General features: G+C 31.1%; 5 protein-coding genes across 7 annotated transcripts in view; 4 read left to right on the top strand and 1 right to left on the bottom strand.

Annotated features, from left to right (window-relative positions):
* The window catches only part of LOC105224347 (uncharacterized), a 29,780-nt gene extending 22,675 nt beyond the window's left edge, over window positions 1-7,105 (top strand). The window contains exons 3-4 of the mRNA XM_049455880.1: window positions 2,352-2,632; window positions 2,699-7,105. Coding sequence (XP_049311837.1) covers window positions 2,352-2,632; window positions 2,699-3,375 — 958 coding nt within the window. The 3' untranslated portion in view covers window positions 3,376-7,105. The remainder of the gene's footprint in view (window positions 1-2,351; window positions 2,633-2,698) is intronic.
* An 880-nt stretch (window positions 7,106-7,985) lies between these two features.
* Window positions 7,986-12,969, top strand: LOC105224346 (zinc finger protein Xfin). The gene is made up of 6 exons (XM_049455768.1): window positions 7,986-8,555; window positions 8,611-9,981; window positions 10,452-10,483; window positions 10,528-11,047; window positions 11,276-11,894; window positions 11,960-12,969. Exons 1-6 carry the CDS (start codon window positions 8,112-8,114, stop codon window positions 12,769-12,771), a joined length of 3,798 nt encoding a protein of 1,265 aa, XP_049311725.1. The 5' UTR covers window positions 7,986-8,111; the 3' UTR covers window positions 12,772-12,969.
* Window positions 12,970-13,229: 260 nt separating this feature from the next.
* Window positions 13,230-14,661, top strand: LOC105224344 (platelet-activating factor acetylhydrolase IB subunit beta homolog). Its single transcript, XM_011202395.4, has 4 exons — window positions 13,230-13,497; window positions 13,568-13,778; window positions 13,955-14,077; window positions 14,179-14,661. The coding sequence occupies exons 1-4, from the start codon at window positions 13,436-13,438 to the stop codon at window positions 14,458-14,460; spliced, it is 678 nt and encodes a 225-aa protein (XP_011200697.1). The 5' UTR covers window positions 13,230-13,435; the 3' UTR covers window positions 14,461-14,661.
* Window positions 14,662-15,589: 928 nt separating this feature from the next.
* On the bottom strand, window positions 15,590-23,147 carry LOC105224343 (transmembrane protein 41 homolog). 3 transcript variants are annotated; one of them, XM_011202393.4, is made up of 5 exons: window positions 22,761-23,147; window positions 22,498-22,683; window positions 22,175-22,427; window positions 20,275-20,403; window positions 15,590-17,417 (listed from the first exon to the last, which is right to left on the bottom strand). In XM_011202393.4, the coding sequence occupies exons 2-5, from the start codon at window positions 22,565-22,567 to the stop codon at window positions 16,910-16,912; spliced, it is 960 nt and encodes a 319-aa protein (XP_011200695.1). In that variant the 5' UTR covers window positions 22,568-22,683; window positions 22,761-23,147; the 3' UTR covers window positions 15,590-16,909. The 3 variants fall into 3 exon arrangements, with proteins under 3 accessions (XP_011200695.1, XP_011200694.1, XP_029405300.1); XM_011202392.4 differs by having other exon boundaries at window positions 22,772-23,147; XM_029549440.2 differs by having other exon boundaries at window positions 22,498-23,147.
* Window positions 23,148-23,253: 106 nt separating this feature from the next.
* On the top strand, window positions 23,254-25,091 carry LOC105224341 (N-glycosylase/DNA lyase). Its single transcript, XM_011202388.3, has 4 exons — window positions 23,254-23,634; window positions 23,691-24,035; window positions 24,298-24,415; window positions 24,478-25,091. The coding sequence occupies exons 1-4, from the start codon at window positions 23,549-23,551 to the stop codon at window positions 24,961-24,963; spliced, it is 1,035 nt and encodes a 344-aa protein (XP_011200690.2). The 5' UTR covers window positions 23,254-23,548; the 3' UTR covers window positions 24,964-25,091.
* Window positions 25,092-25,106: the final 15 nt, after the last annotated feature.

Raw genomic sequence — 25,106 nt, 5'->3', positions numbered from 1 at the left:
ATATAAATCAACATTTATCTAAATTTAATATTGTAATATAGAAAATAATATTTGCGGGTTAATTTTAAATTTAAAAATTAAGCTGTCAAAAAATTACTAATTCTTTTTCACCAAGAAGCTGCCCATTTTTCGGAGCCACCGATATTGGATTACTATAGCCTATAGTTGCCATACAAACAGACCGATCAAAATAAAGTTGTTGAAATATTGACATCATGCTTTGACATACATACATACATACATACGTACATAAATGTGTAAATGTATTTGTGTATCGTCCGCTTTGTTTTCCAACGCCCATTAATTGTTGGCTTTTATTGAGCGAAAAGTCTTCTATAAAGCTATTTTTTTGCAAAAGTTAATTGATATGTACTTACATACATACATACGTACATATATAGGGATATTTGCATAATATAAAACTACGAATTTAATTAAAATTACCTTAAACTATATGAAAGTTTATCAAGAACAATAAATAGAACGCATTTTGTGTTTGTAAACAAAACGGTTGTGATATCGCGTTGTGTAAGCACACTTGATGTACATTCATCTGTGTAGGTATACGCACATATATTATACATATGTACATATGTATGTATACGTATAAATTTGTATTTTGGTTTGTATGAGTATCTGCAATTAATTTTGTCTTATCGGTTGATGATTTCACGCGGTATTCCTCTTGTTATGAGCAATGGTGTGGCGTTTTTCACCTGCACACAACAGCCTAGACAGCTGTCTACATATAAATGCACACACACATCGCTATCTATGGCTCAGTGTATGAATGCGTGTTTACGAAGTGTTTGTATATACTTGTGTATGGATGTGAATGTGGAATATATTCACTCGTACGTCGCAAAAATCAGCTGATAATGCGATAAAGTGAATTTTGTTGTTGTCAGCAATCTGTTATTTTCACTTGTGTTGTTATTGACACTGCAGTCGGTGCTTGTTTGTGTTCTTACAAAGTTAGATCATTTATTTTGGTTCCGTATTGTTTGCAAGCACACAAGCCTATGAATATTTGTATTTGTATATGTATATTTATATACATACACATACATATATACACGTATGTATATAGATATATTATATACATATGTATGTATGTGTACATCCTTATAACACCATGTATATTCTAATAAATTACATACATATGTACATACATACATATATAAAGTAGATGGTAATTATAGCAAATTGTAAGCAGTCTGTTGCTGATGGAATTGAAACATTGCGTTTATTAAAGCTATTTGTAGTTTGTATACATACATATGTATGTATGCATAAGTATATTCTATCAAGGTCGAACACCTCTTAAATGTATAAAAATAAGAATGTTTGTATAAATGTATGTATGTTGTTGCTGCATGCGTTTTGATTAAAGTTACGTCTGACAATGATGCCCATACTGCTCAAATAATTGTTGAAGAACTGCAAAAAACATTATGGATATTCATTTAAAAAAAAAATACAAATGTAATTTTTATTTTCAAAAGATAGAAAATTAAATTTGTTAAATCTTATTAGATATTATACGTTTAAAAATGCTTCTATATACATTGATATACCTAATGTTTACATACACACCATATGGGCAAATTTGACCCGGACTGATATTTTTTTGCTTCTATACATATATATACATACATTGATGAACCTAATTTTTACATACACACCATATGATCAAATTTGACCCGGACTGACAAAAATTACATTTTTTTTTGTTCTATATACATACATTGATGTATACCAATTTTTCCATGCACACCATCTGATCAAATTTGACCCGGACTGAAAAACAAAAATAAATTTGCATGTCAAAATTAATTACAAAAAAAAAATGTATTGGATAAAAAATCCGGATTCATTACGACTGTCCAGGGAACGGAATAAAAAAATCTTTATTTAATAAAAAAATATCTATTATCGCTTCAGATATACGCTTTTACGCTTGTTATAAGCCTCGGCAGGGATAGACCTCAGATTCTTTAGCGAGTTTTGATTTTTTTGCTTCGGTTCATTTTTGGAGCGCCATTTTCTGTAAACATTTTGCACAGTTTTTTTAACTAGAAGCGTCTCGTCACCAGTAATGATGGTCCTCAGCTGACAAGCATCAATTTGAGACCTCTAAATGTCCTCAAAATTATTTCAATAGACCAGTCCGGGTCATATTTGATCAGCTGGTACATACACTTATATATGTATTACATATACAACTATTATGATTTTTGCTATTTTTTAATAAGATATTACGCTAACCCTTTATAAGTTTTTAGTTTTTTTTAATCTGTGAACATAATAAACATATTACTAATATCGCCTTATTTCTTTTAACTTTTTAGGCTACACCTTCGTCCATTAGGCATTTTCTTTCTATCGCTATTCTTCTACTGGATTTATAAGACGCGCTGCAATTTCCGAATTATACCACCGCCTGAATTGCAGAAAATTTACAAATTTCGTAACGAAAACCGAAAAATGTTCGGCGCAACCTTGTTTACTGCTGGAGGATTCCTTTTGGTCGGTGGACCGATATTGACAGGCTTATCTTTGGGCTTGGTATTGGTGGCGATGGCGGTATTATTAGCCAACAAGGTGGAATATGAGGTTTTACACAGAGAGCGTAAGTTTTTTTTTGATGATAAAATATCCCATCTATAATATTTATGCATATATTTTTATATTTTAGGACGCCGCCGACGCTATTATGACGACTACAGTGGTAGCGAAACTGGAACCGGCACAGAGACGGGTACGGACAGTGAGTCCGAAACGGATGATGAATTTTTGCCAGACACAAGCTCAAATAATCTTGTGCTATTGGCACGTGCAAGCGACCAAGCGTCGTACTCGTTAAAAACAGAGGACATCGATGATAAAGTTGATGATGATGATGACGCTAGTAATGGAAGTGATGATATACCATCAGAGCTTTTAATACCCGACTCCATACCGGAGTTGAATGAAAACTCCACAGATGATGACGATGATCTGATGCCGGTCATCAATGTTGATGAACTAAATGCAGATCCGCGCACAATTGCCAGTAATATACGCTTTGAGAAGTGTCACTTTAAGTCTGACTCCTCCTCGTCATCGGAGGAGAATTTGTCGAAAGGTTTAAATTTCACCGATTCGGCAAAGCCAGTCAATACCGCCACGAATGATGGTGTTGTTGCCGCCTTAGTCGCCACCACATCCGCTCAAGCACTACTCGAAGGTGGCAGCAAGCTACTGCCTAGCCTTGTCAGTGGCCTAATGGGGTTAGGAAACAAAAATGTAGCTGCCATCAACAGTAGCAAAAGCAAAGTAAAGGAGGAAGACCGTTCCTCCGAAAGTGACTTTGAGATCATCGATCACGAATAGGAACGCAGCTTATAATATTCCCGAGTCCAAAGAATAATATATGTATGCATATACATATATTTATAGATATATTAGTATACAGACGAGGAAAGGTAATTAGTAAGTGAAGCACAATTCAAAATAAATACAGTTGTACTTATTTTTAGCTAATGAATTTTAAAATACTTTGAAATATATAGACTATTATTTAAAGGATTTGCATCATATTTTTAGTAACATCATCTTTTATTTTTAGTTTTTACTCATTTAAATAATAAATTTAATTTTATCATAATTTTTATTATATATAATCATTAATTTTCTGGCAATAATTTTATGTTTAATTTGTGTGTAGTTTAATCGTTGGAATTTTTAGTTTCAGTTATTTTCATTTTCTTCTACGCTTTCCACTAAATTCTTGATGCATAACCTTTAAATATCAAGCATTCACCTTTTCAAGCAATAATTACATTTTTTAACATACAAAATAATACTGAAAACTTACAAAGACATATGTATACATATTTGCCCCTACAACCAATTTACTTTTAAAAATATTGATCTCAGTTTAAAGCAATATAATATTTTTTTTGCTATGACTCGTTTCCTCAACATTGAAAATCTATTTGGACATAATTTTTCGGCGGTATTTTTTAACAAAACAAAAAACGATAATTTTATTTCCCCATTTGTTTTTTAATTTCCTTTCTTTATTTGTTATTAAACTTTTTCTTTAATTTTTATTTATTTTTTCATTTTTATTTACATAAAAATTTTTTTAATTTTTATTTATTTATTTTTTTTTTAATTTTTATTTATTTTTTTTGTTTATTTTAAACATTATAAACTTCTATTTTTTAATTTAAATTTTACCAAATTTTTTTTGGATTTGATATTGCTATCTTTTAAATTTCGTGGGAAAAATTATTTTTTTTTTTGGATTTTTATATTTTATATCAACATAATTTTATAAAAAATATTAAGAATTTTTGTTTTAATTTGCAAAAACTTATAATTTTAAATATTTTTTTTATCTCTTATGATTTTACCATACTTGTGCACGGAAATATGTATGTATTCCATTATGACAAGTTATGTAAATCTTTATTTCTATGATTTTTTTTAAATATTTTTTTTGTGTTTAATTTTAAATAATTAAAAAAAAAATTATATAAAATATCAAAAAAAATTAATTCAGTTTCTAAACAAATTTTTATAATTTTTTGTTTATTCTTCTACTTTTTTGATAAATTACTCCAGAAAACATTAAGAATTTAATTTAAAATGCTTTTTTTATTGCACCATTTTTTATTCCACAGTTTCTTTGATTTTTAATAAAAAAAAAATAAATAAAGAATAATATAGAATAACTACTTTGATTTTTTGAACTTATAATTCTCAAGTTTTCAGCGTTTTCTAATTTCCAAAATTTTTTCATTCTTTTATGACTTACAAATATAAAAGCATAGATAAATAAAAAAAAATATTTCTTTATTTTTACATAATTAAAAAATAATTATGAAATGTTCAAAAAAGATTTAAATTGAATTCAATTATTTTTTATTTGCTTATTTACTTTTTTCTATAAATTATGCTGGCATACATAATATTATTTAAAACGATGAATACACTTTTATAACTAAACTTTGAATTTTTCAAATTGAAAAATCGTTTCAAAATTCAAAAGAAATTTTAAAATGAATTTCAATTGATATTTTTTTAAACAAATTATACCAGAGACATAATCAAATCGGAAGCTTTTAATTTTTATGTCTTTCTTTATTTTAAATTTCGTGGTAAAAACTAATTTTTGCATATTTACTTCTGAGATTTATTTTTAGTATGAACTTGACTTATAAAAAAACATATTTTGAGCTAAACATTTCTTTTCTTTACATTTCGTAAAATCAAGTTTGTATATTGATGAACACGAACCTGACTTGAAAAAAATATTTTGATTTATTTCGAAATTCTAAAATGTCGAATTCACAAGTTTTCTGCATTTTTTTTTTAGCAAAAACGTTATTTCTTATTTGAAGACCTATAAAAAATAAATAAAATACATATAAATTTACATACATATGTATGTTTGTATGTTTAAAAAAGTTTTCTGAAATTTAAATTGATGTAAATTTTAATTTTTACATAAATGAGCAAGAAAAACTTAAAATTTTTTAATGAAAAAATTCATTGCAAATATTTATATTTTTATATTAGTTCCTGATTGCTAACATTTTATATAAAAAATTAATAAAATTTAATATCTCTTTTATTCTTAATATATAAATTTTGTAAAATGTATTTTAATGAAAGTGTTTCATAAAAAAATGGATTGAGTAAATTTAAAAAAATCCTAATATCTACAAACACATTTTATTGACAATTTTCTGATTATTAATGTTAAAAAAAAATAATTAAATGGATTAATTTACATAAATGGATTTATTAATTTTTGTAAAAAAAATCACATTTTATTGAAAATTTTGGTAGTGTTAAAAAATTATTTACTTTACTTGAAATATATTATACACAATTATTTAGGTTTATTTTATTGAAATTTTGGTAAAAGCACTTGTATTGTCTAAACATACAACATTGGTGCGCCAAAAATCGTGCTTATACATATATATTATTATCGTATTTTTTTAATTATCTAGCAATTTTTGTATATAAAATTTGTAAATTGCGTATTTATATAATAATAATCATGAAAATAACAAAGTTTCATACTTACTCACTCACTTTGTAAAGTTTTCCAAAATTAAGTATGAAATTTTTAATAAAAAAAATTAATATTATTTTAAAATATTTTTAACCATACTTGTACATTGGAAATTAAGAAGAGAACTGATTATATAACTCGTATTTTGTTTTATTATTTTTGGCACATAGGCAAAGGATGTCAATAAAGAATATGTATAAACATATTTGTAAACATAAATACAATACTTAAATAATATATATCTACATTTAAGCATTACAAATAACTGATCTATTATTATTTAGCTAACAGAGTTTAAGGAATTTGTAAAATAATTATTAATACCAAATATGATTATGCACAATGAATTCAAACAAATTTATAACCTACAGTAAATATATATATATATATAAATACATATATATATTCTAGTTTGTAATTGTATATGTAAACGTGAACATGTGAATCTATTGTCTGTCTTACTGTCTACAATATAATGAGAAATTACACATAAGGATCACAATTCAATGAGGAATAATGAACTAAGATTAAGTCTAAATGTAAATGCTAAAAAAATAACTGGATACATATTTTTTAATTAATCCTAGTAAAAGTATAATAATGCGATTACATATATTAGTACATTTGTAGTTATATAAGTTTAAAGTTACTAAATGAAAACAATTCTAACGCTTAAGAGAATTGAGTTATAGTGTGTAATGAACTAAGTATATATTTTAGCGGTACTCATAGAAATACGTACATACATACATATATAGCCTGCAACACATTGGAATATTTGTCATTTTTATCACAAGCTTATAAAATATGAAACAAATGCAATTGAAAAAATCGGATAAATTAAAAGTAGCGCATTTGACTCAATTTATGTCGTTAATTTAAAACAAAAATGTACATTTTATGGCAAATTGTACTTGTAAAATAATTATAAGGCTACACTTATTAAATTCATTTACGTGTTTTTATGAATACCCTATTATATTACAAATTAATAGTAAATATACATAAATATATACATTTAAAAACCGATATGAAACGTGTTTTAGTTTTGAGGATCGGTGGTGACAGTCAACATATGGAAACACTCTTAAGTTTTCAGTTTGGAACCCGACTTTCTAAACATAATTCGAAAACTACTTTGTGATGATTCGATAAATGTTTTCGCACATATGAATTTACTTCTTATCCCTGCATGTGAAGCTGATCAAAGAATATGCTTTTACTCGAACATTATTCTTCGTCGTTTTTAATTGCGATATGGCAGTTGACTATAGCTATCGCAAGGCTGTTGTTGGTTATAGGTATTTAGGTTAGAATACCTTTTGCTTTTTGTTCCTGAATGATGATTTAACGGCAGGCGAATGTCGGAATTGGAATCGGATAACAATATCCCCGATACCGACCTAACATGAAGCGTATAATTTTTTCCAAAACTAGTAGCTATGTTTCTTTCCTTCTTAAAATAGTTAAATGCAATATTTGCCCTCTTCTTTTACGAAACTGCCATTTTTACTGAATACGTCGGTAAACTGTCACCTTTGGTAGAATTAACGGAAATAGCGGTTGTCTGCGGAAACACAGCTCATATGTATTCAAATGGCTGCATATAAAAATGTCAAAAGGCCTGTTTCTTATCTGCCAATTGTCAATATTTCGTATACCTCGTAGGAAACACTTTATATATGTTTGACAACAATTTGAGTATTAACATTACAAATTTAAATGATTTATATACCTTCACACAGCTTATTTTCTTAATAAACATTTCATCTCATATACTCATTTAATTTTGTTTTATTTATTTATTTTTTTTTGTCAAAATGTATTTGTATATTATTTTTGAGACAATCTGGCACTACAACACATTGTGGAATGTAACCGTACAAATTTGTTAGCTGTCAAAACTATTTGTATTTTTTTATTCTTCGGCAATTTTATAAACAAAAGGACGAAATTCTTATTTAATTTCATATATTTTTATTGGGAATATTTATTATTTTGAAAGAAATTATCGCTTTAAAAATTGTTTGACAAAATGAGTGAAATAACGCATGAAAATATGCAATCATTCTGTCGGACGTGCCTTGATGAACTGGGAGACAAGTCATCGCTATTGGGTGAAAAATATAGCATTTATGAGAATGAAGATATCGAAAAACTTTTACTTTTGTGCAATTCAACGCCAGCAGAAGACTTTGACGATCTCCCGCAGTTTATATGTTATAAATGCCATAAAAAATTACAGTCCTTTAATGATTTCCGTGATAAAATTATTCAGTCACATCTCTTTTTAAACAATATTCTAAAAGAGCATAAAGATTCGACTACAACTTTCGAAGATGAAAGGTTGCTGGATAGTGGTCAAGGTAGTGAAGACCAACAAGATAATAGTGTGGGAATATCTGATATTGAAGTTTTTCATGGATATACATACTCAACAAGAAGTCGTGAAAAGCTTCAAAATTGTATAGAAAATACGGTATTAAAAACAATTATACCTAAATTTTTGAATACATTTGCTTTTCTTTTGGCAGGTAGTAAAAATACTTCAAGACCCTGGCGGTACACACAGTGCTATGAATAAAGATCTTAAAGAGGAAATATTTGATGAAGTTGTTGAAGAAATAGAGATAGATATAAGTGGTATCAAAGGAGACCAAAAGGCTATATCAGACGATGAAGATACATTGGATGATTTCAAATTTTCGAGAGCAACAAACGTGGAACAAAATGATGAAAGATTTCAATATGTAGATACCTCTATTCAAACTACAGATGCGCAACACAATGAATTCGAAGACAATTGTGGCAAACCAGGTAGTGGAAATGGTGAATATTTCCTAAGTTTATCAACAACAACAGGGGACACCAACAAAACCAAAATTATAAAGCGTAAAATGTTTCCTCATAATAAAACGAAGAAACCTGCAAAAAGCGGAGATAGTTCCTTAAGAATGCCACTTGTTAAAAAAAGTAGAAACAATTTTTCTGAAGTGAAATTTCAATGTGAGCAATGTCCTCGACGTTGTGTAACCTGGGAAAATTATGAAGCCCATTTACGTACCCATCAAGGACTAAAGCCATATGTGTGCAATGAATGCAATCGCAGCTTTAATAGAGCAGCTCATTTCCGTGCCCATGTACGTGAGGATCACGGACCTGTGACACTGCAATATATCTGCTCGTTTGAGGGTTGCGGTAAAATATTCAAGCGCGAAAATACTTATAAAAACCACTATCGTCTTAAACATACAGCAATTCCTTATGAAAGTCGTGAACCTAAAAGATATGTCTGTGAGGATTGTGGAAGAACATTTAGAAATGTAACCACACTCAAAGAGCATCGCTATAAACACGCACCTGAAGAAGATTACCCTTTTAAATGTGAGGAATGTGGTAAAAGATATCGTTCTAAACGAACTTATAAGGATCATCAATTGCGACATTCCGGCATTAAGAATTATATTTGTACTTATTGCGGCATGAAAAAAACTACACAAAATGAACTACGCGCACACATTAATTACCACACAAAAGAGAAACAATGGCCCTGTCCAAAATGCCCAAGTGTCTTCAACAGTTCTGGGAATCTTGGCATGCATGATCGTATTGTACATAAAGGAATACGACCCTTTACATGTAAATTCTGTGATCTCAGTTTTGGCAAACAAGATACTTTGAAACACCACGAAATGAGGCACACTGGTGAAAAACCTCATGGTTGCGAATTATGTGGCAAACGTTTTATACAGATTGTAGCTCTTCGAGCGCACATAAAAACCCATAAAAAAGGATTGACACTGAAAGCTATAATTCCTACGGTCACAGAACAACATTTTGAAACAATAGTGGAGCCAGCAAAAGAAGTAGAGACGGATTTAGAATTACCAAGCTGCTCGAAAGATGTTAGTTTTTAATATATTGTTATGAATATTATAATTTTTTATATCTTTGTAAATAAATTGTAACTAATTATTTAACTAAACCAGTGAATTGTTTCCATACCAAATCCAAAACAAATTTTGAGGAAAATTGTTTTGTTTACGCACAGCTGTTTTTAGTTGTTATCCTGTCAATTCAGTTAGAAGACTACTTTGCAACCCTGCTCCATGTTTGCATTTTATTTTCATTTTATTAGCAACTTTTTGGTACACAATTTAATAAAAACAATAAAATAGAAAAATAACTGTGTGTATTAAAATTGATATTTGTAGAATATAGAATTTCGGACTATGTATATATTAAAGCAAACTATGTTAGAAATTAAAAAAAACCGGTTTAAAACAGCTTATTTTTAGCAGCTGATGCAATGATGTCCCAACACTGTTTTACTCTGGAAATGTCAAAATAACTAACGCTCAAGAAAAATTCATAGAAAATCGATTATAGTTTTGATATTGACAAATTGTGAATTTTGTGAAAAATAATTATAAAATATAGATATTGTGAAGCAGTGAAATAATGAATAATCAACTTACACGCAATAATTTGCAAGAATTTTGTCGAACTTGCTTAAGCAGTTTGCAAAAACGTCGCAGACGTGAGAAGGAGGATACGCCTACTAGTTTTCAACAGCTGAAGGTTAAGGTTAATCAAGGAGATAACGAAAATGATTCTGAAACAAATCATAGTTATAATCTTAGTTTGCTACCGCAATTGCAAAAATTATTCATGTTATTTACTTCCTTGGAAATATCGGAGGATAGCGATGAAGATGTTTACCCACGAAGTCTCTGTCAACTATGCTATGAAAAAATGATTGATTTCCAAGAGTTTCGAAACTTGGCCATTAATTCTGCGGAAGTATTATACAAAATTGTTAATAGTTTGGATGATGAAATGTCCAAAAATTCTGCTGAAACACCAACGTTTCAAACAATTGAAATTACTAAAGAGATAAAAACGGAGACTGTAGTAAGGGAAAGAAGCTACCAATTCAATGATGATGATGATGATGATGATGATCAGTTGGTAAGAATATATGGTCTTTTATACGTATGAATATTAAAAATATAAGTCAAATTATGGTTTTACTATCAAATTTGCTTATTATGTACTAAAAGAGATTGCAAATAAAATGCATTTAACAAAAAAAAAAAAAAAAAAAAAAATTATGAAAATTATTTTAACAGAAAAATATGGTTTTGTTTGTACAATTTTTACTGAAGAATTATATTATTATTATTTCTTTTAATTTAGCTTTTACCAGAACTTGCCCCATTGATGGAACGACCAATTAAAACAGAACCGGAAAAATATTATAAGTCAGAGTGTGAAACTATATTACCAAATGATGATAATTCGGAAAATTCATCGAATGTTGTTGTAAAGCATGAAATTGATTCGGAATACGAGGAAGATAATTCCCTATTCTATGAACGTAATGCATTAAGCGCAGCAGATAACTCAGTTAGCGATGATGCAGATGATGAGGAACATGCTTTGAGAAATGGTGCGGCCAATACGTCCAGTATGTCTCTTAATAACTCACCAATAACTGTAGGAGGAAGACAAAGGTTTAGTGCATCCTCCCGTAAACGCGATCGCAACAAAAAGTCTTTAAAGTGCCCTCGTTGTGATAAACAAGTCTATAAAAAAGTATACCTGGACGCTCACATTCGGGCTGTGCATGAAGGATTTGAGAAGCCGTTTCTTTGTTTGGAATGTCAAAAGGACTTCACACGCTACGAACATCTACATACGCATATTCAATCTAAGCATTTAATTAAACAACGATTTATATGTGGTTTAAATGGCTGCGATGCCGTTTTTAAATTGAGCAATACCTTGGAGACTCATCGACAAGTCGTACATACAGGTAAATTAAATATTTCGTGTATAAAGGTAAATAAGTCGATTGATTGCATTTATATTTTAATGCAGCTACGTTTTCATACGGTCTAAAGGATATGTTAGAACTTCACCAAGCCCAATTGAATGAAGAAGTAGAGATAAATCATATCTGTCAGCACTGTTACAAGACGTACAGCTCAAAACGTGCCCTCTCCGAACATTTGAAACGACATGCCCAAATCAAGGATCACGTTTGTAAAGTGTGTGGCGTTGCCAAAGTAACGCGCACAGAGTTATTAACGCATATGCGTATACATAAACCGAATCTGGAGAAATTCAAATGCAGCATTTGTCCGCAGGAATTCAACCATAAAAATGCTATATCTCGCCATGTGCGTGTCGTGCACGAGGGCCAACGACGCTTTCCATGCAGTTTTTGTCCCAAACGTTTTGGTACACGTAATTCGCAGGTATGCCATGAACGTCTACACACTGGCGAACGTCCGTTCAATTGTGAACTCTGTCATAAGCGGTACGCCCAAGTGGAAGGCCTCAAATCTCATATGAAAAGTCATGATAAGAACTTGCGCACACATGTCTGCTCATTTTGTTCGCAACGTTTTATAACAAGAAAAAATCTAATCGATCACGAAAAGCGTCACCAAAGTGATAAACCCCATATATGTAACACTTGTAGTCGTGGCTTCTTTTCAATTGAAGATCTGGGTGTGCATAAGCAGTCGCATACGGAAGAAGAATTGCGTGAGATGGCATGTAATGAATATGAGTTGTATCAAGACGCTGGCGATAGTCTTGGAGAACACATAATGGAAACCGAATCAATTAACGAACAAGGCAACCAGGCATATATGGGCTATAGCAGTTCGCAGAGTAGCAATTGAATTGCAGACAAATCGTTTATACTAACTTATTTCTCATGAACGGAATAATATGGCAATTATTTTGCAAGCACTCTTAAATATTTATGGATGTGTAATTTTTACCATCACTTGCATAAACTTGCTTAGAAAATGTACGTATTCACAAACATGAATTGGGTACATTAATTTAAATACAAATATATTTATTAAATTATAAAATCTTGTACATTTTTTATCTTTCATGGGTTAAAACTTCCGTTTGGTGTACGTAACGTACTACAATACCTTAAAAGCAAGTTAAAGTGAAGTCTGATCTGCGTTGTTGTTGTTGCGCTTTGAAATAAATCTTTCTTTTGCGACACGGTTAATTACCAAGTTACAAAATCGACATTTAAATTTTTATTTCCTTTAAAATAACATGCAGGCCCCTAAACAAAAGCTTTTCATAAAAGTACACAGAAACACTATTGTGAATGGTTAGTAAAAAGAAAAGAAGCATTAGATAAACGTCAGACTAGTCTGCCGAATTTCTTTTTTGTAAATTTATTAAAATATTAATTGCCGGAAAAATCTTAAAGAAAGAAACAAAATTTACGAAAACCTTATACGTTTTTTCCGTATAATTTTAAGTATATTAAGGTAGTGTGGAAATTATTTCCTTAGCAAAAACCAAAAAATAAAAAGAATGAACCCCTGTGCTGTGCCCACCCAACGCCCGGACGTAGATGGCGACGAACGCTGGATTTGGTATGTTAATTAATTTCCCAATTAATTGATCCACCCTACATACTTATTGAGTTGTAAATTCTTCGAACAGCATTCATCGTCGATTTATTTCTGAATGTCGTGAAAAGGATCCTGACGTTATATTTCTCGGAGATTGTGTTCTAGAAACACTGCAGGATTCGGAAACATGGAATGAATATTTTGCACCAATGCATTGCCTTAACTTCAGCATACGTGGTGATCGAACGGAAAATGTGCTTTGGCGTGTGGAAAACGGTGAACTGGACAACGTTAAACCGAAGGTTAGTAACAATATAAAGAAGCTGCAAAGTACGACATATTAAAATAAAATATGATTCATTTAGACCAAAATTAATATTTGTACTTTATCTAAGCAGTGTGGATGTAGATATTCTGTAATCATAACATTTTTTTATAACATAATTATTGGAAATACCCTCTCTCTACTCATATGCAGATTGTGGTATTGCATGTGGGCACTAATAATACGGAAAATACGGCTGAGCAGATAGCGGAAGGTATAGTGGAAATTGTGCATAGAATACGTGCGAAGTTGCCGGACACTTATATCGTATTACCTGTAAGTTAATTTTTAACAAAGTTTATGTAAACAATTGATGTTTTTCTTATTTGCACAGTGTAGACGTGTTATCGTTTTTCAAATTTTACACTTAATTTCAGACATTACTGCCTCGCGGTCAGCTACCAAATAAATTGAGAGAGAAAAACGATGCGGTTAATCGAATTGTTAAGGAAAAAGTAATTGGTCTCAATCAGGTGCAAACTGTTTGCATTGATAAGGGTCTGTTGCAAACAGACAACAGCATTAGTCATCACGACATGTTCGACTATAAAAATTTGACGAATAGTGGCGCGAAAAAAGCATTCGAGCCGGTTCATGATTTACTCTCACAGATTTTGAATGAAAATGAACCAGAAAAGGATTTAACGCCATCAGAATAGTTGCATGCATATGCCTATTGGGCCGAAAATGTCCTATAAACTATTGTAACTGCATTATCGACATCGGCATCACACAAACGGAACGAAGACTACAAATGCCAGATAAAAGTTTTCTCGGCAGCTTAAAGCAGCAACTGGTCATTTCTTAAAATGCTCACATAAAAAGCTAATTTATATACAAAAACAAAACAAAAAAAACAATTATCTCATCACCTAAAATATATTTTATATTATTTATTATATTAATTTAACATGCATGGATTCATATTAGCACTTATATAAGGTAAAATTTCCAAAGAGTATGTTGGCCTTTGCGCTTGTATGAGAGAAATTTAATTATGACTGTCTACTTTTGATAGGAATATGCTTTGCAGAGATCTCAAAATCAATTGTAGAAATGGAAAATGCACATTCCACATTATGTAAAAAAATGTAATTGAACAACCAAATTGACCTTTGGCGCCAACATACAAAATCGTAAAAACAAAACAAAAAATATATTATATCTTCCATATTTCATTTAACTGAGTCGCACTATATATGTATGTATTATTTTAATTGAACCATAGATACAATGAATATACTTATTATTTTAAGTTGAAAGTAAATAAAAGCAACATATTTTTTATGCAAAAATTTTGAATTGTTCAGTTTACTAAACGTATCAGAAGTCCATATTCGAAACTATGATAATCAATTGCTAGGTTATGATTGTCTAAATAATAAGGTATATTCTTTTCAGTCAAACTCATCAATATTTGAGCACTTATGGATTTCTCAAAAGAATGAATATTAAATATAAATGTATGTACATATATGAAGATAAAAATGCAAGACCAGGAGTCCAGATTTGAAAGTACGATTACCTAATGTCAGGTTATGATTGCCCAAATAATTAAAAAATTATATGAAAGAGTTTTTTCGGCCAAATACAGCCATATTGAAAATTTCTTTAAATTCATTTCTATTTTCTTATGGATTTACTCACAAGAATTAAAAAACAATATAATTTTACGATATACAAATTGCAAAGTTTAAAAAAATAATATTATTTCAAGATTTTTGCAATTTATTGAAATTTCTGCAGGAGAGAAAAATTGAAAAACAAATAAATTAAATTCAGGAACAGTATGCTTTTTCAAAATTCTATTTTATTTTGTGGAATAATTTGCACTCTATATTATAATACATTATACATACTTGTATTATGGTGTTTTTAATACAATAGCAAATCACTTATACCATTTTAATGCAACAATGATTAAAAATAGTATTGAATAATCATTTCCGGCCTCTAGTACATTTTTGGAAGTGTTGAAATCGTTTTCGAAAAAATGTTCGCTTGATCTACAATCCGATTATGCATTTATGGCAATTTTAAAGGAGTTCTATGACCAATTTTTGTTTAATTATCTACTAACATTTACACATTTTGCATGCTGAGGGGCTACTTAAGTTATATTGACACTTAAATTTAATAAAAATTTTGTATTTAGGAAATTCATTTCACTTGTGGACACACTTTTGAGAATGTCTTTTATATTTTTACATTTACTAGTGCAAAATAAGGTGAAACATTGGAAAGATATTTTAAGCATAGCAAATATGGAATATTACAACTAGTCTAGAGCAATTCATAAAATCATACAGAAAAACAAAATAATAATAATTGGAATCAGGGTTGCATATAATACATTTAAAAAATAATTACACTAAAAATGTAAAATAATTTTTATTTCATTTCAAATACCGCACTGAAAAAAAAAATTAATCAAAAAGCGTAAACGAAAAAAAATATAACAAATACGGGATTAAAAAAAATTAGTCCCAAAAACCGAATAAAAAATTTAATCTCAGCATCAGCAATCAGCACAAAAAATTGAATTAATTTGAAAATTTAATCCATGATTTTGAGGTTAAAAACTTGATTTTTAACTTTTGCATTTAAAAAAAAAAATTGCAACCCTGATTGGAATACTGCAAAGCTATGTAAGTGCTAGAGTTTGCAAATAAATAAATTAAAATTTAACTAACTTATATTTTGTAGCAGCTTAAATTATTATTGGAATAATATACATATACATACATACATACATATGTACATTCAAAGGAAGTAAGCTATAAATTGCAGCATTTCATTTGTTTTCCGTTACTTATGTGGGTCATAGGTGAATTCATAGCATGTACATAGCACTTATATTATTCTATAAAAAAATATCAAAGAAACCAAAAACATATAAAACATACACACATACACGTGCAGCTACGTTGGGTGTTTCTATGTTTTCAGCTTTACATCATTTTCTTAACGCTTAACGCACGCACTTAAACTAATCGACAAAACAACCAATAACACAAAATCACGCATTGTCCATTCCCGTTAGTCGTATTGACCACGCCGTTCAATAAACCAATCCCCGTTTACCACAGTTAGCGTCCAGACGCCACTTTATTCGACCTTCTTTTTCAGCTTGTTCTTCAGCAATCCCGGCAGCAGTGAGATCAGTGCACATATCGACAACAATCCCATCGATGTCCAGGAGAATGCGTCGCTGGAGCTGCTCATCTTCTGCAATGTCTTGCCGGCCTGTATGGCAACAATAGACGGTGGTGCCACGCCAAAGAAGGTGCCCAAGGCGAACGTGTACACGGGCACACCGATTACCGGCGATGCCAGGTTGATGAACCAATTCGGCAAGATAGGTGTCATGCGCAGGAAGAGCATATAGTTGAAGAGGCTATCGCGATGTTTCTCCACATGTTTGGACCACTCGTTTGTCTTCTTCGGCCAGAAGTGGCGTATCAGGCGACGACCAACCAAATTCGAGAGGCTGTAGCAAAGTGTGGCGCCCAACGATGAACAAAAGCAGATGAGAAAGAGGGCGATGGGAAACTTGTAGAGGAATCCTAATAGTATGGAAAGGAATAAAGATCCTGGAATGGCAAAGGTTTGTAGGCTGTTTGTGTGTATTGAGAAAATTAGTTAAGGAAAACAGTGTTGATATGGAAAAATAGTAAAAGAATTCATTCGAAAATTTGTATTTACATTATATTAGAATAATAATATTCCAAAGCAATAAAAATATCGATTCGTTAATAATGCCTACCCCACGAGTTCATGATCGCTAAATTTGGCACCGATAGAGTGAATTTGTTTTGTTTATTGTGTAAACAGCAAATTCAGCAAATATCTTTCTCAGGGTAATTTACATATTTTATTATTTTCTGAGTTCGATTACTAATCAAGCCAAAGAGCGCTTTGGATGTTGAAATGTAATCTAGCTTTGAACATACATACATATGTATATTTTCATATATGTATGTATGTATATACATCATATTTCAATTTACAGTGCATGAGCAAGCTAATTGATACGATAGCGAATATTTTGTAATTATTCAGTTTTATATGGCGCAATACTCACGATCACGTATTACATTACTAAAAAATGATACTTTATGTGAAAATGAAGAATACATAGTATTTTATAACTATCAGAAAATATTTGCGCTGCTGCACAGCTACCTAACTCTATTTAAAATAAGAAAAAGTTTACAGGTGCATTTTTTATAGCATAAAGGGTATAGAATATCTTTAACTTAATTTTGATCCATCAGTTGGTACGATGCTCCGATCTGAACAATATGTTCGGGGATTGTAGTGTTGGTTTGGATAATAATCTCTGCCAAATTTCGAAATATATTGTCAAATAAAAAAGTTTTTCATACAAAGACTTGATATTGCTCGGTCAGTTGACATAATATATGATATAGCTGTCTGATATCGGAGATTCCGACAAATGAGCAGCTGCTCGTGGAGAAAAGGACGTGTGTAAAATTTTAGAATCATATCTCAAAAACTGAGAGACTAGTTCGCGTTTATCGGACATTGCTCGTTATGCTGATAATTAATGTCTCTCTCTCTCTCTCCTTGTCATTACATAAATGCACACAAAAATAAAAAAATATAATCCCAAAGCTATTATCTACATATTATACATATATAACATCATATGTACATACACCTCCCGTTAGAATTCATAAAGTTTGTTACACACTCACAACTCAGAGATAATTAATACCTGTAGGCTGATAACGGTTCATTGACATACAGACTAGGTGTCGTAACAGAAACATGTGGAAAGCGATTACTCTCAGCAACGTTGCGGAGATTGCCTTTGTGTGTTTTCACGTGCCTAACTGTTGTGTCATTGGAGATTTTCCAATTCTAGTGTTTACCATAATGTCACTAATGGCATTATTTTGTTGACTTTTGGGCGCCTCGACTAACATATTGATATGTCTTTACGCATGCGCACATGCGCAGACCTTTTCAACGATCGCTTTCATCGTGCTGTGCCAACGAAAGGTATTACTTTATGTGCTTGCATTTAAACAAACACACATAGGTATTAATTTTTTGGTTCGGTATTAGACGAAAGCGTTTGAAAAGGAAAATGAAATATGTATTTATGTATTAAACAATAGCATTAGTGAAGCCAACAACAATGTGGTCGAACGCGACATAAATACAGACGACAAATGTATCTACTAAGATTGAAATTGGGTCAAGGTTGTTGCTTTCTGTTGCTTAGCAGACATGTGCCTTTCGGTTTATTGGCCTCAGTCGCTTTGCGACGCCGCAACGTCAAAAAAAAAAATGAACAAAATTAAGCAAATATATAAGCACGTACGTATATGTAAACACAATGACACTGTTATGGTTAATTTGTAAAAATCGTGCTCGCTTATATCAAAGTACATAGGTATGCATGTATGCACCGCGACTCGGTGAAAGTACACGTAATCGCTCCCGTTTTTTATACTCTAACAGGTATATTTTGTGCGCCACAAAGTTTATAATACCGAGAAGGAAACGTCGGAGATCTTATAATATATTACATATACACATATGTATGTATGTATATAAGTGATCAGCGTTACGAGTTGATTCGATTTAGCTATGTAGCTCCATGTGTATATAGCGAACTAGTCACTCAGTTTATGAAATATCGATTTGAAATCTTGCATACGTGATTTTCTCCTCAAAAAATTGCTAATTTGTCAGGAATATTGATAGCGGAATGCTAAAGCATATAGCTGTCATACAAACTGATCGATGAAATCGAGTTCTTGCATGGAAAACTTTATATTTATTTATTTGGCAAGATATCTTAATGAAATTTGGCCCGAATTACTGTTCAAAACAACGGTAAAATCTCCGAGAAATATTTCACCATTATAGCACATATGAAGATGTCATACAACCGATCGGTCAAAATGAAGTAAGCTTTGTGCTTTTTATTGTTTATGTATGTATGTATGCACTCTATGTATAGCCAATTTGTGAGCTGAATTATTAAAACGAGATTACGTAACTTTGCTGACAAATTTAAGGTAATTTAATATATATTCCGAGTATAGACTAAACTTTGGACGTCCACAATGTTTATGTGACTAGGAATGAGAGTGGGGAAGCTAAATTAGCCTAGCACCTAATATAAAAATTTATATGAAGTGCTATTGTGCACAAAACTTATGTTATTTATCATAAATATTTTTGAAAATAAAATGGCGCAATGTTTGTGCTATCCAAATTCATTAAAAAGTATACATACTATACATATGTTCGACATACACACAAGCAAGAACCCCCTTTGATTTGGAATTTGTGTATTATTAGCGAGATACATATGCGCACGTGGGTATGCATACACAAATATGTATATACAAACTGGCAACACAACATGGGATAAAAATTTCTTGAATTTTTGTCAAACCTTTTGATGAGATACAAATTTTCAAAAAGGATACAATACATAAGCCGTAACGACGCCAAACATCACTTCGAAGTAGTACATGTCCTTGTAACGATCCAAAACCTTGGCTAACATTTTAGCGTCTTGAATGTCACGGGGTATCTTAATGTGCTGTTTCTCCGATCTGCAAAAAAAACAACAACAAATATATAAATACTTATATATTAAATACATTTTTGCCAGATAGAAAAGAACAATGTGAAAGAAATTCAAATTGTATTGCATGTGACTAAGCTGAAACAGAATCGCAAATATGTACACCAAACGAATAGCTACTGTGTACACTAACAAAACATTTTTAAAAAAATTAATAATAATACATTGTACGTAGATATATATTTAGGTATGCCAGCCATAACAGCTGAACTTGACTCTGAACAATTTTGAACACAACACTTCAAAGTTAATTGAGTGCCAAATAAAATATTTTACGACATCAGATTATTATACTTCATGAAAAGCTGCATCTAATCAAATTACTGATGTGATATACATACATACTTAACTCTCGTTTCGTGTTTTAATTGTACTGCTGCACTTTGTAAAAAATATATTTATCTACATATTTTGCTGATTATTTTCTGCGAAAAGCCACAATGGTATATAAGATTTATTCATTGTTTACATACAGACATATGCATACATTACGATGTTTACACCTGCAAATGTCAATTTCAGTTGGGAGCGTAAAACTGCAATATAATTGCAAAAACAAAATTTAAGTGTGTGAAAAGTTATTAAGATAGTACATGGAAAAGTATGGAAAGAAAACGTGGCATTTTGTTGTTGTTGCTGGTATTATCGTTCACCATGTAATTTGCGTTTTGCCCTACTAGTATTTATATGGCAAATAAGATATCTTTTTATTTGATTTTGTAAAGTGTCATATTACCTGCAAATTCAATTCTAAGACGGTTTCTGGATTTCAAGCTATGCCCAGGCTTTGAGATATGTATTCTAATCATACGCGAACACATAAGCGCCTAAATTACTAGATTACTTTTTCTGTCACTAACGTTTTTAATAATTTCCAATTAATATTAAGGCTTTAGGATTATTAGCACATCTCACAAATTTTTATGTAGTTAAGCCAGTTGAATTATTATTATAATTTTGAAGTGATATGCCAAGCATTTCTCTATTTATATGATTAAACCTGTAATTTAAATATTTTCTTCAAAATGAACTATGAATACATATGAATACTAGTATGTATATAAAATGGCATTTTTGTAGCGGATGTGTATGTCTACATATTTTCCTATATTTACATACATATTAGTTTGAACAGGTGTACAGTGTAGCTATATGTTTATGCACATATATTAAGAAATTATGCTTTTTTGTGTCTAAATATATATTAGAACAAAATTACATAGACCTTAATATAAAAATTAAACCCCTTATAATTGTTTCTTCAACATGCACTTTCGTTTTTTAATTACGTTTTTTGCTCTAATCAAGTCAGCGTTATCGCCTTCTCACCATCTATTAAAAATAATTATGAATGAACTTACATTATAACAACTAATAGTGTTTATTACATTAGCTCGCTAAAAATTGTTTAATATTGTGCCAATACAGACGTGGCAAACTATTTACTGTCAATTATTGAATAACTTTTAAGTGATTGAAAGCAAATTAAATATGTACATACAATCAATTTATCGAGGACATCAAACACTTTACCATTAACGACAGCTTCTTTTATGTAAAATACTTAAATTTAATGCCATTAATACAAAACTCAACCCACAAAACAACAAATACGACGCACACATACATAAGTATATGTACACATGTGGGAAGCAATAAAGCAACAAAACAATATACAATTTGTATAATCATTGGCATTGAAGTGATCACCCCATCTACACGTAACATATACTACTTACTCATTCAATTCGGGAAATATCATGTATACGTAGGCCATAGCGAATAAGCTGGCTATGAAGATCGCTGCCAGTATGACTAGAGATCGTTTTGTTGCATTTCGCTCATCAGCAGACATTGCCTGCTTTTGCATTTTTGGGTGGTTTTGTTTATTTTCCAATGTAACGTTGGACGCCGCTTGTGTGGTTGTCGCGTCATTGTCATTGGACGATAAGCGGCCGGAACCGGATTGCATATGTTCAGCGACAGGTATATCTGCAATAAATTAGAGAAATTCATTTAGACATAATTTTTATTTGGACATTCTTCAGAATTCGTAGATTACCTTTTGCAATACTTGTTGTTGCCGACGCCGCAGCAGCAGCTTCAATGAATTGCGTATTTTCAAATTCCATCAGTTTGTTTGATAAATACAGCTTTCAATTAAACAATGTTCCACTCGCTCAATAATTTCCGATAGCTTTTAAAACACGCTCTGGATGTGACGATTGACTTTTTTTTCTCACACACACTGTAAATTAGATTTATGTATTTTCTTTGTTTCACTTCTGTATTCGATTGTTTCTATTTGTTGATTTCCGTGTTTACCTAATGCTTACCACTTTTAGCAAATCGTTATTGTAACAATCAATGTAACGAATGTAATTGAAAGGATAATATCATATAGCTCACAGAGAATTATTATTTTATTTATTTATTACACGTTAGTATGTCCGAGATAAATATATTTGGTTGTATGGCACATGTATTTCTTCGCTTCAAAATTTTTGTATACACATTCCAATTGTGTACATTTGTTAAATTCAATTTACACTAAAAATTTTATCACTATTTTTATATAATTTAATTATGCATTATTCAAAACACTAAATATATTTCCAACCACAATTTTTGTTACTGTTGTACGCGTGTGCGCCACAAAAATTACACCACAACCCAAACAAATAGAATGAAGCCCAAAAAACGTATGATTGCTGAAATACGATTGTGAAAAATTTGACCGATTTGTCTTCTTCTTATTCGTTATTGTGAACTGCAAGTACAACAGCTGTCAAAAGTGATTGCCAAATCAGAATCGTCAATCATTTGCAACAAGCATGCGCTAATAAATAACCACGAGAAATACTATACAATACTATTAAAAAATGTGTATTATATTTGATTTCCATAAATGAAACAATCTTTTTCCCAGATGGCTTATTTAGTTTAGTTATTTACGCGAAAAACCAAAAAGAAAAATATTTAATTGAACGTTTCCCAACACCGTCTCGTAAACTTGAAATAAATCCCGCTCAGCTGTTCTTTGAAAGGCGTATAAACAAATCTTTCAATTTAAATTTAAATGCAAAGTAAAAAGTATCATAATCTATTCTAAAATGGGTCTTTGTTTTGTTGGCGAAATCGCAATACCAGCCAAACTGCTTAATTTAGAAGTTACTCTAGTTGGCGGACAGAGTTTCCGGTAAGAATGCATATTAATGACGTTTAATATTTTAACCAATTATGCACCCTTTATAGCTGGAGGAAACTCAATTTGATTGATGCCAAATCGCCATTATTCCAAGGAGTAGCTTACAATGCATATTGGCAGTTAAGTCAAACAGATTCCGCTATTTCATATAAAGTCTTTCCCGCACCGGATGTGCCTAATACAAATACACACAAAGCAGAGTATTATCTCGAACTGTTGCAACGATACTTCCGCCTTAATTTCGATTTAAATAAAAATATGGATAAGTGGCGCGCGGCCCACAATCACTTTGATACTATAACGCCACATATTAAAGCTGTACGTGTGCTGGATCAAGAACCACTCGAAAATATATTATCATTCATATGCAGCCAAAATAATCACATTAAAAGGTAAATTTAAATAATGCATCCAGTGCTTACTCAAAGCAAAGTTGCACCAAAAAAACGTATGTTTCTAAGCGTAGAAGTAGTTCTAGTATTTATTTGCTTGTTTTTCCAAAACTACTGTTTCAATTCATAGAATACTTAAAAGAGGAATAGTACTGTTGGGATAAAAGAGGAATAGTACTGTTGGGATGTAAGAGTCCTCTAATTTAAATCTATTTTAGTCAATTTACTTGCACTACAAAATTTTTTACCTTACTCGTTTAAGAATTTCTGCAATGATTGATTGGTTTTGCTCGAAATATGGTCAAAGCATTGGACATTTTAGTGAAAGAGAAGAGTTTACTTTTCCTACGCTCTCGGCTTTAAAGGAAAATCAGAAGGAGGTATAATTCTATGTTGTTTATCATAACTATGTATAAAAACACAAATTTTCATTCTATTTTAGTTAGAAGTCAATTTGCGCGAAGCCAAATTCGGCTATCGTGCTAAATTTATCGCGCAGACTGTAGCGAAAATTCTAGAGTTTGGCGGTGAATCGTGGTTTACAAAATTGCGTGAGATGTCCTATGCTGATGCACGTCAAGAACTTGTGCGCTTACCTGGTATCGGTTACAAAGTGGCGGATTGCATTTGCCTCATGTCGTTGGGTCACTTGGAGGCAGTGCCAATTGATACTCACATTTATAAAGTTGCGCAAACTGTTTATATGCCCGAACAATTGGCGACGGTGAAAACCGTCACACCGCGCATTTATGAAGAAATCGCAAATCATTTACGTAACATTTACGGTCCGTATGCGGGTTGGGCGCAAGCTGTGCTTTTTTGTGCCGATTTGCAACAATTTCAAACAACAAAGGAGTCAGCTAAAAAACCCACTGATAAGGAGAAATCGGAGAGTGGTAGCGCTAAGCCGAAAAAGAAACGAAAATGAAAAACTATATGTTGCATATAAGTAAGTTCTTGTTTTTTTTTTTCTTTTTTCTAAATAAATATATTCTGTCTTTATTGTATTTCACTTTGTTGCGTAACAGAGTAAACTTCCTTAGTTTTTTTAAATTTAATTTAATTCTGCAT

The sequence above is a fragment of the Bactrocera dorsalis genome, chromosome 4 (assembly GCF_023373825.1).
Source record: "Bactrocera dorsalis isolate Fly_Bdor chromosome 4, ASM2337382v1, whole genome shotgun sequence".
NCBI classification, from domain to species: Eukaryota; Metazoa; Arthropoda; class Insecta; order Diptera; family Tephritidae; genus Bactrocera; species Bactrocera dorsalis.
The sequence above is the reverse complement of the archived record's forward strand: the minus strand, read 5'-3'. Positions and strand labels throughout refer to the sequence as shown.

What these genes read in the sequence shown, in the direction of transcription:
- LOC105224343 (XM_029549440.2), bottom strand. Translation starts at nt 22,567, where the DNA reads ATGGAATTTGAAAATACGCAATTCATTGAAGCTGCTGCTGCGGCGTCG. An exon ending in AACAACAAGTATTGCAAAAG is followed by an intron (nt 22,428 to 22,497) that starts GTAATCTACGAA and finishes AATTTATTGCAG; the next exon opens with ATATACCTGTCGCTGAACAT. An exon ending in GTCGTTACGGCTTATGTATT is followed by an intron (nt 17,418 to 20,274) that starts GTATCCTTTTTG and finishes ACACACAAACAG; the next exon opens with CCTACAAACCTTTGCCATTC.
- LOC105224344 (XM_011202395.4), top strand. Translation starts at nt 13,436, where the DNA reads ATGAACCCCTGTGCTGTGCCCACCCAACGCCCGGACGTAGATGGCGAC. An exon ending in TGGACAACGTTAAACCGAAG is followed by an intron (nt 13,779 to 13,954) that starts GTTAGTAACAAT and finishes ACTCATATGCAG; the next exon opens with ATTGTGGTATTGCATGTGGG. An exon ending in ACACTTATATCGTATTACCT is followed by an intron (nt 14,078 to 14,178) that starts GTAAGTTAATTT and finishes ACTTAATTTCAG; the next exon opens with ACATTACTGCCTCGCGGTCA.
- LOC105224346 (XM_049455768.1), top strand. Translation starts at nt 8,112, where the DNA reads ATGAGTGAAATAACGCATGAAAATATGCAATCATTCTGTCGGACGTGC. An exon ending in TACCAAGCTGCTCGAAAGAT is followed by an intron (nt 9,982 to 10,451) that starts GTTAGTTTTTAA and finishes AAAAATTCATAG; the next exon opens with AAAATCGATTATAGTTTTGA. An exon ending in ATGATGATGATGATCAGTTG is followed by an intron (nt 11,048 to 11,275) that starts GTAAGAATATAT and finishes CTTTTAATTTAG; the next exon opens with CTTTTACCAGAACTTGCCCC.
- LOC105224341 (XM_011202388.3), top strand. Translation starts at nt 23,549, where the DNA reads ATGGGTCTTTGTTTTGTTGGCGAAATCGCAATACCAGCCAAACTGCTT. An exon ending in CAAAATAATCACATTAAAAG is followed by an intron (nt 24,036 to 24,297) that starts GTAAATTTAAAT and finishes TACTCGTTTAAG; the next exon opens with AATTTCTGCAATGATTGATT. An exon ending in TAAAGGAAAATCAGAAGGAG is followed by an intron (nt 24,416 to 24,477) that starts GTATAATTCTAT and finishes ATTCTATTTTAG; the next exon opens with TTAGAAGTCAATTTGCGCGA.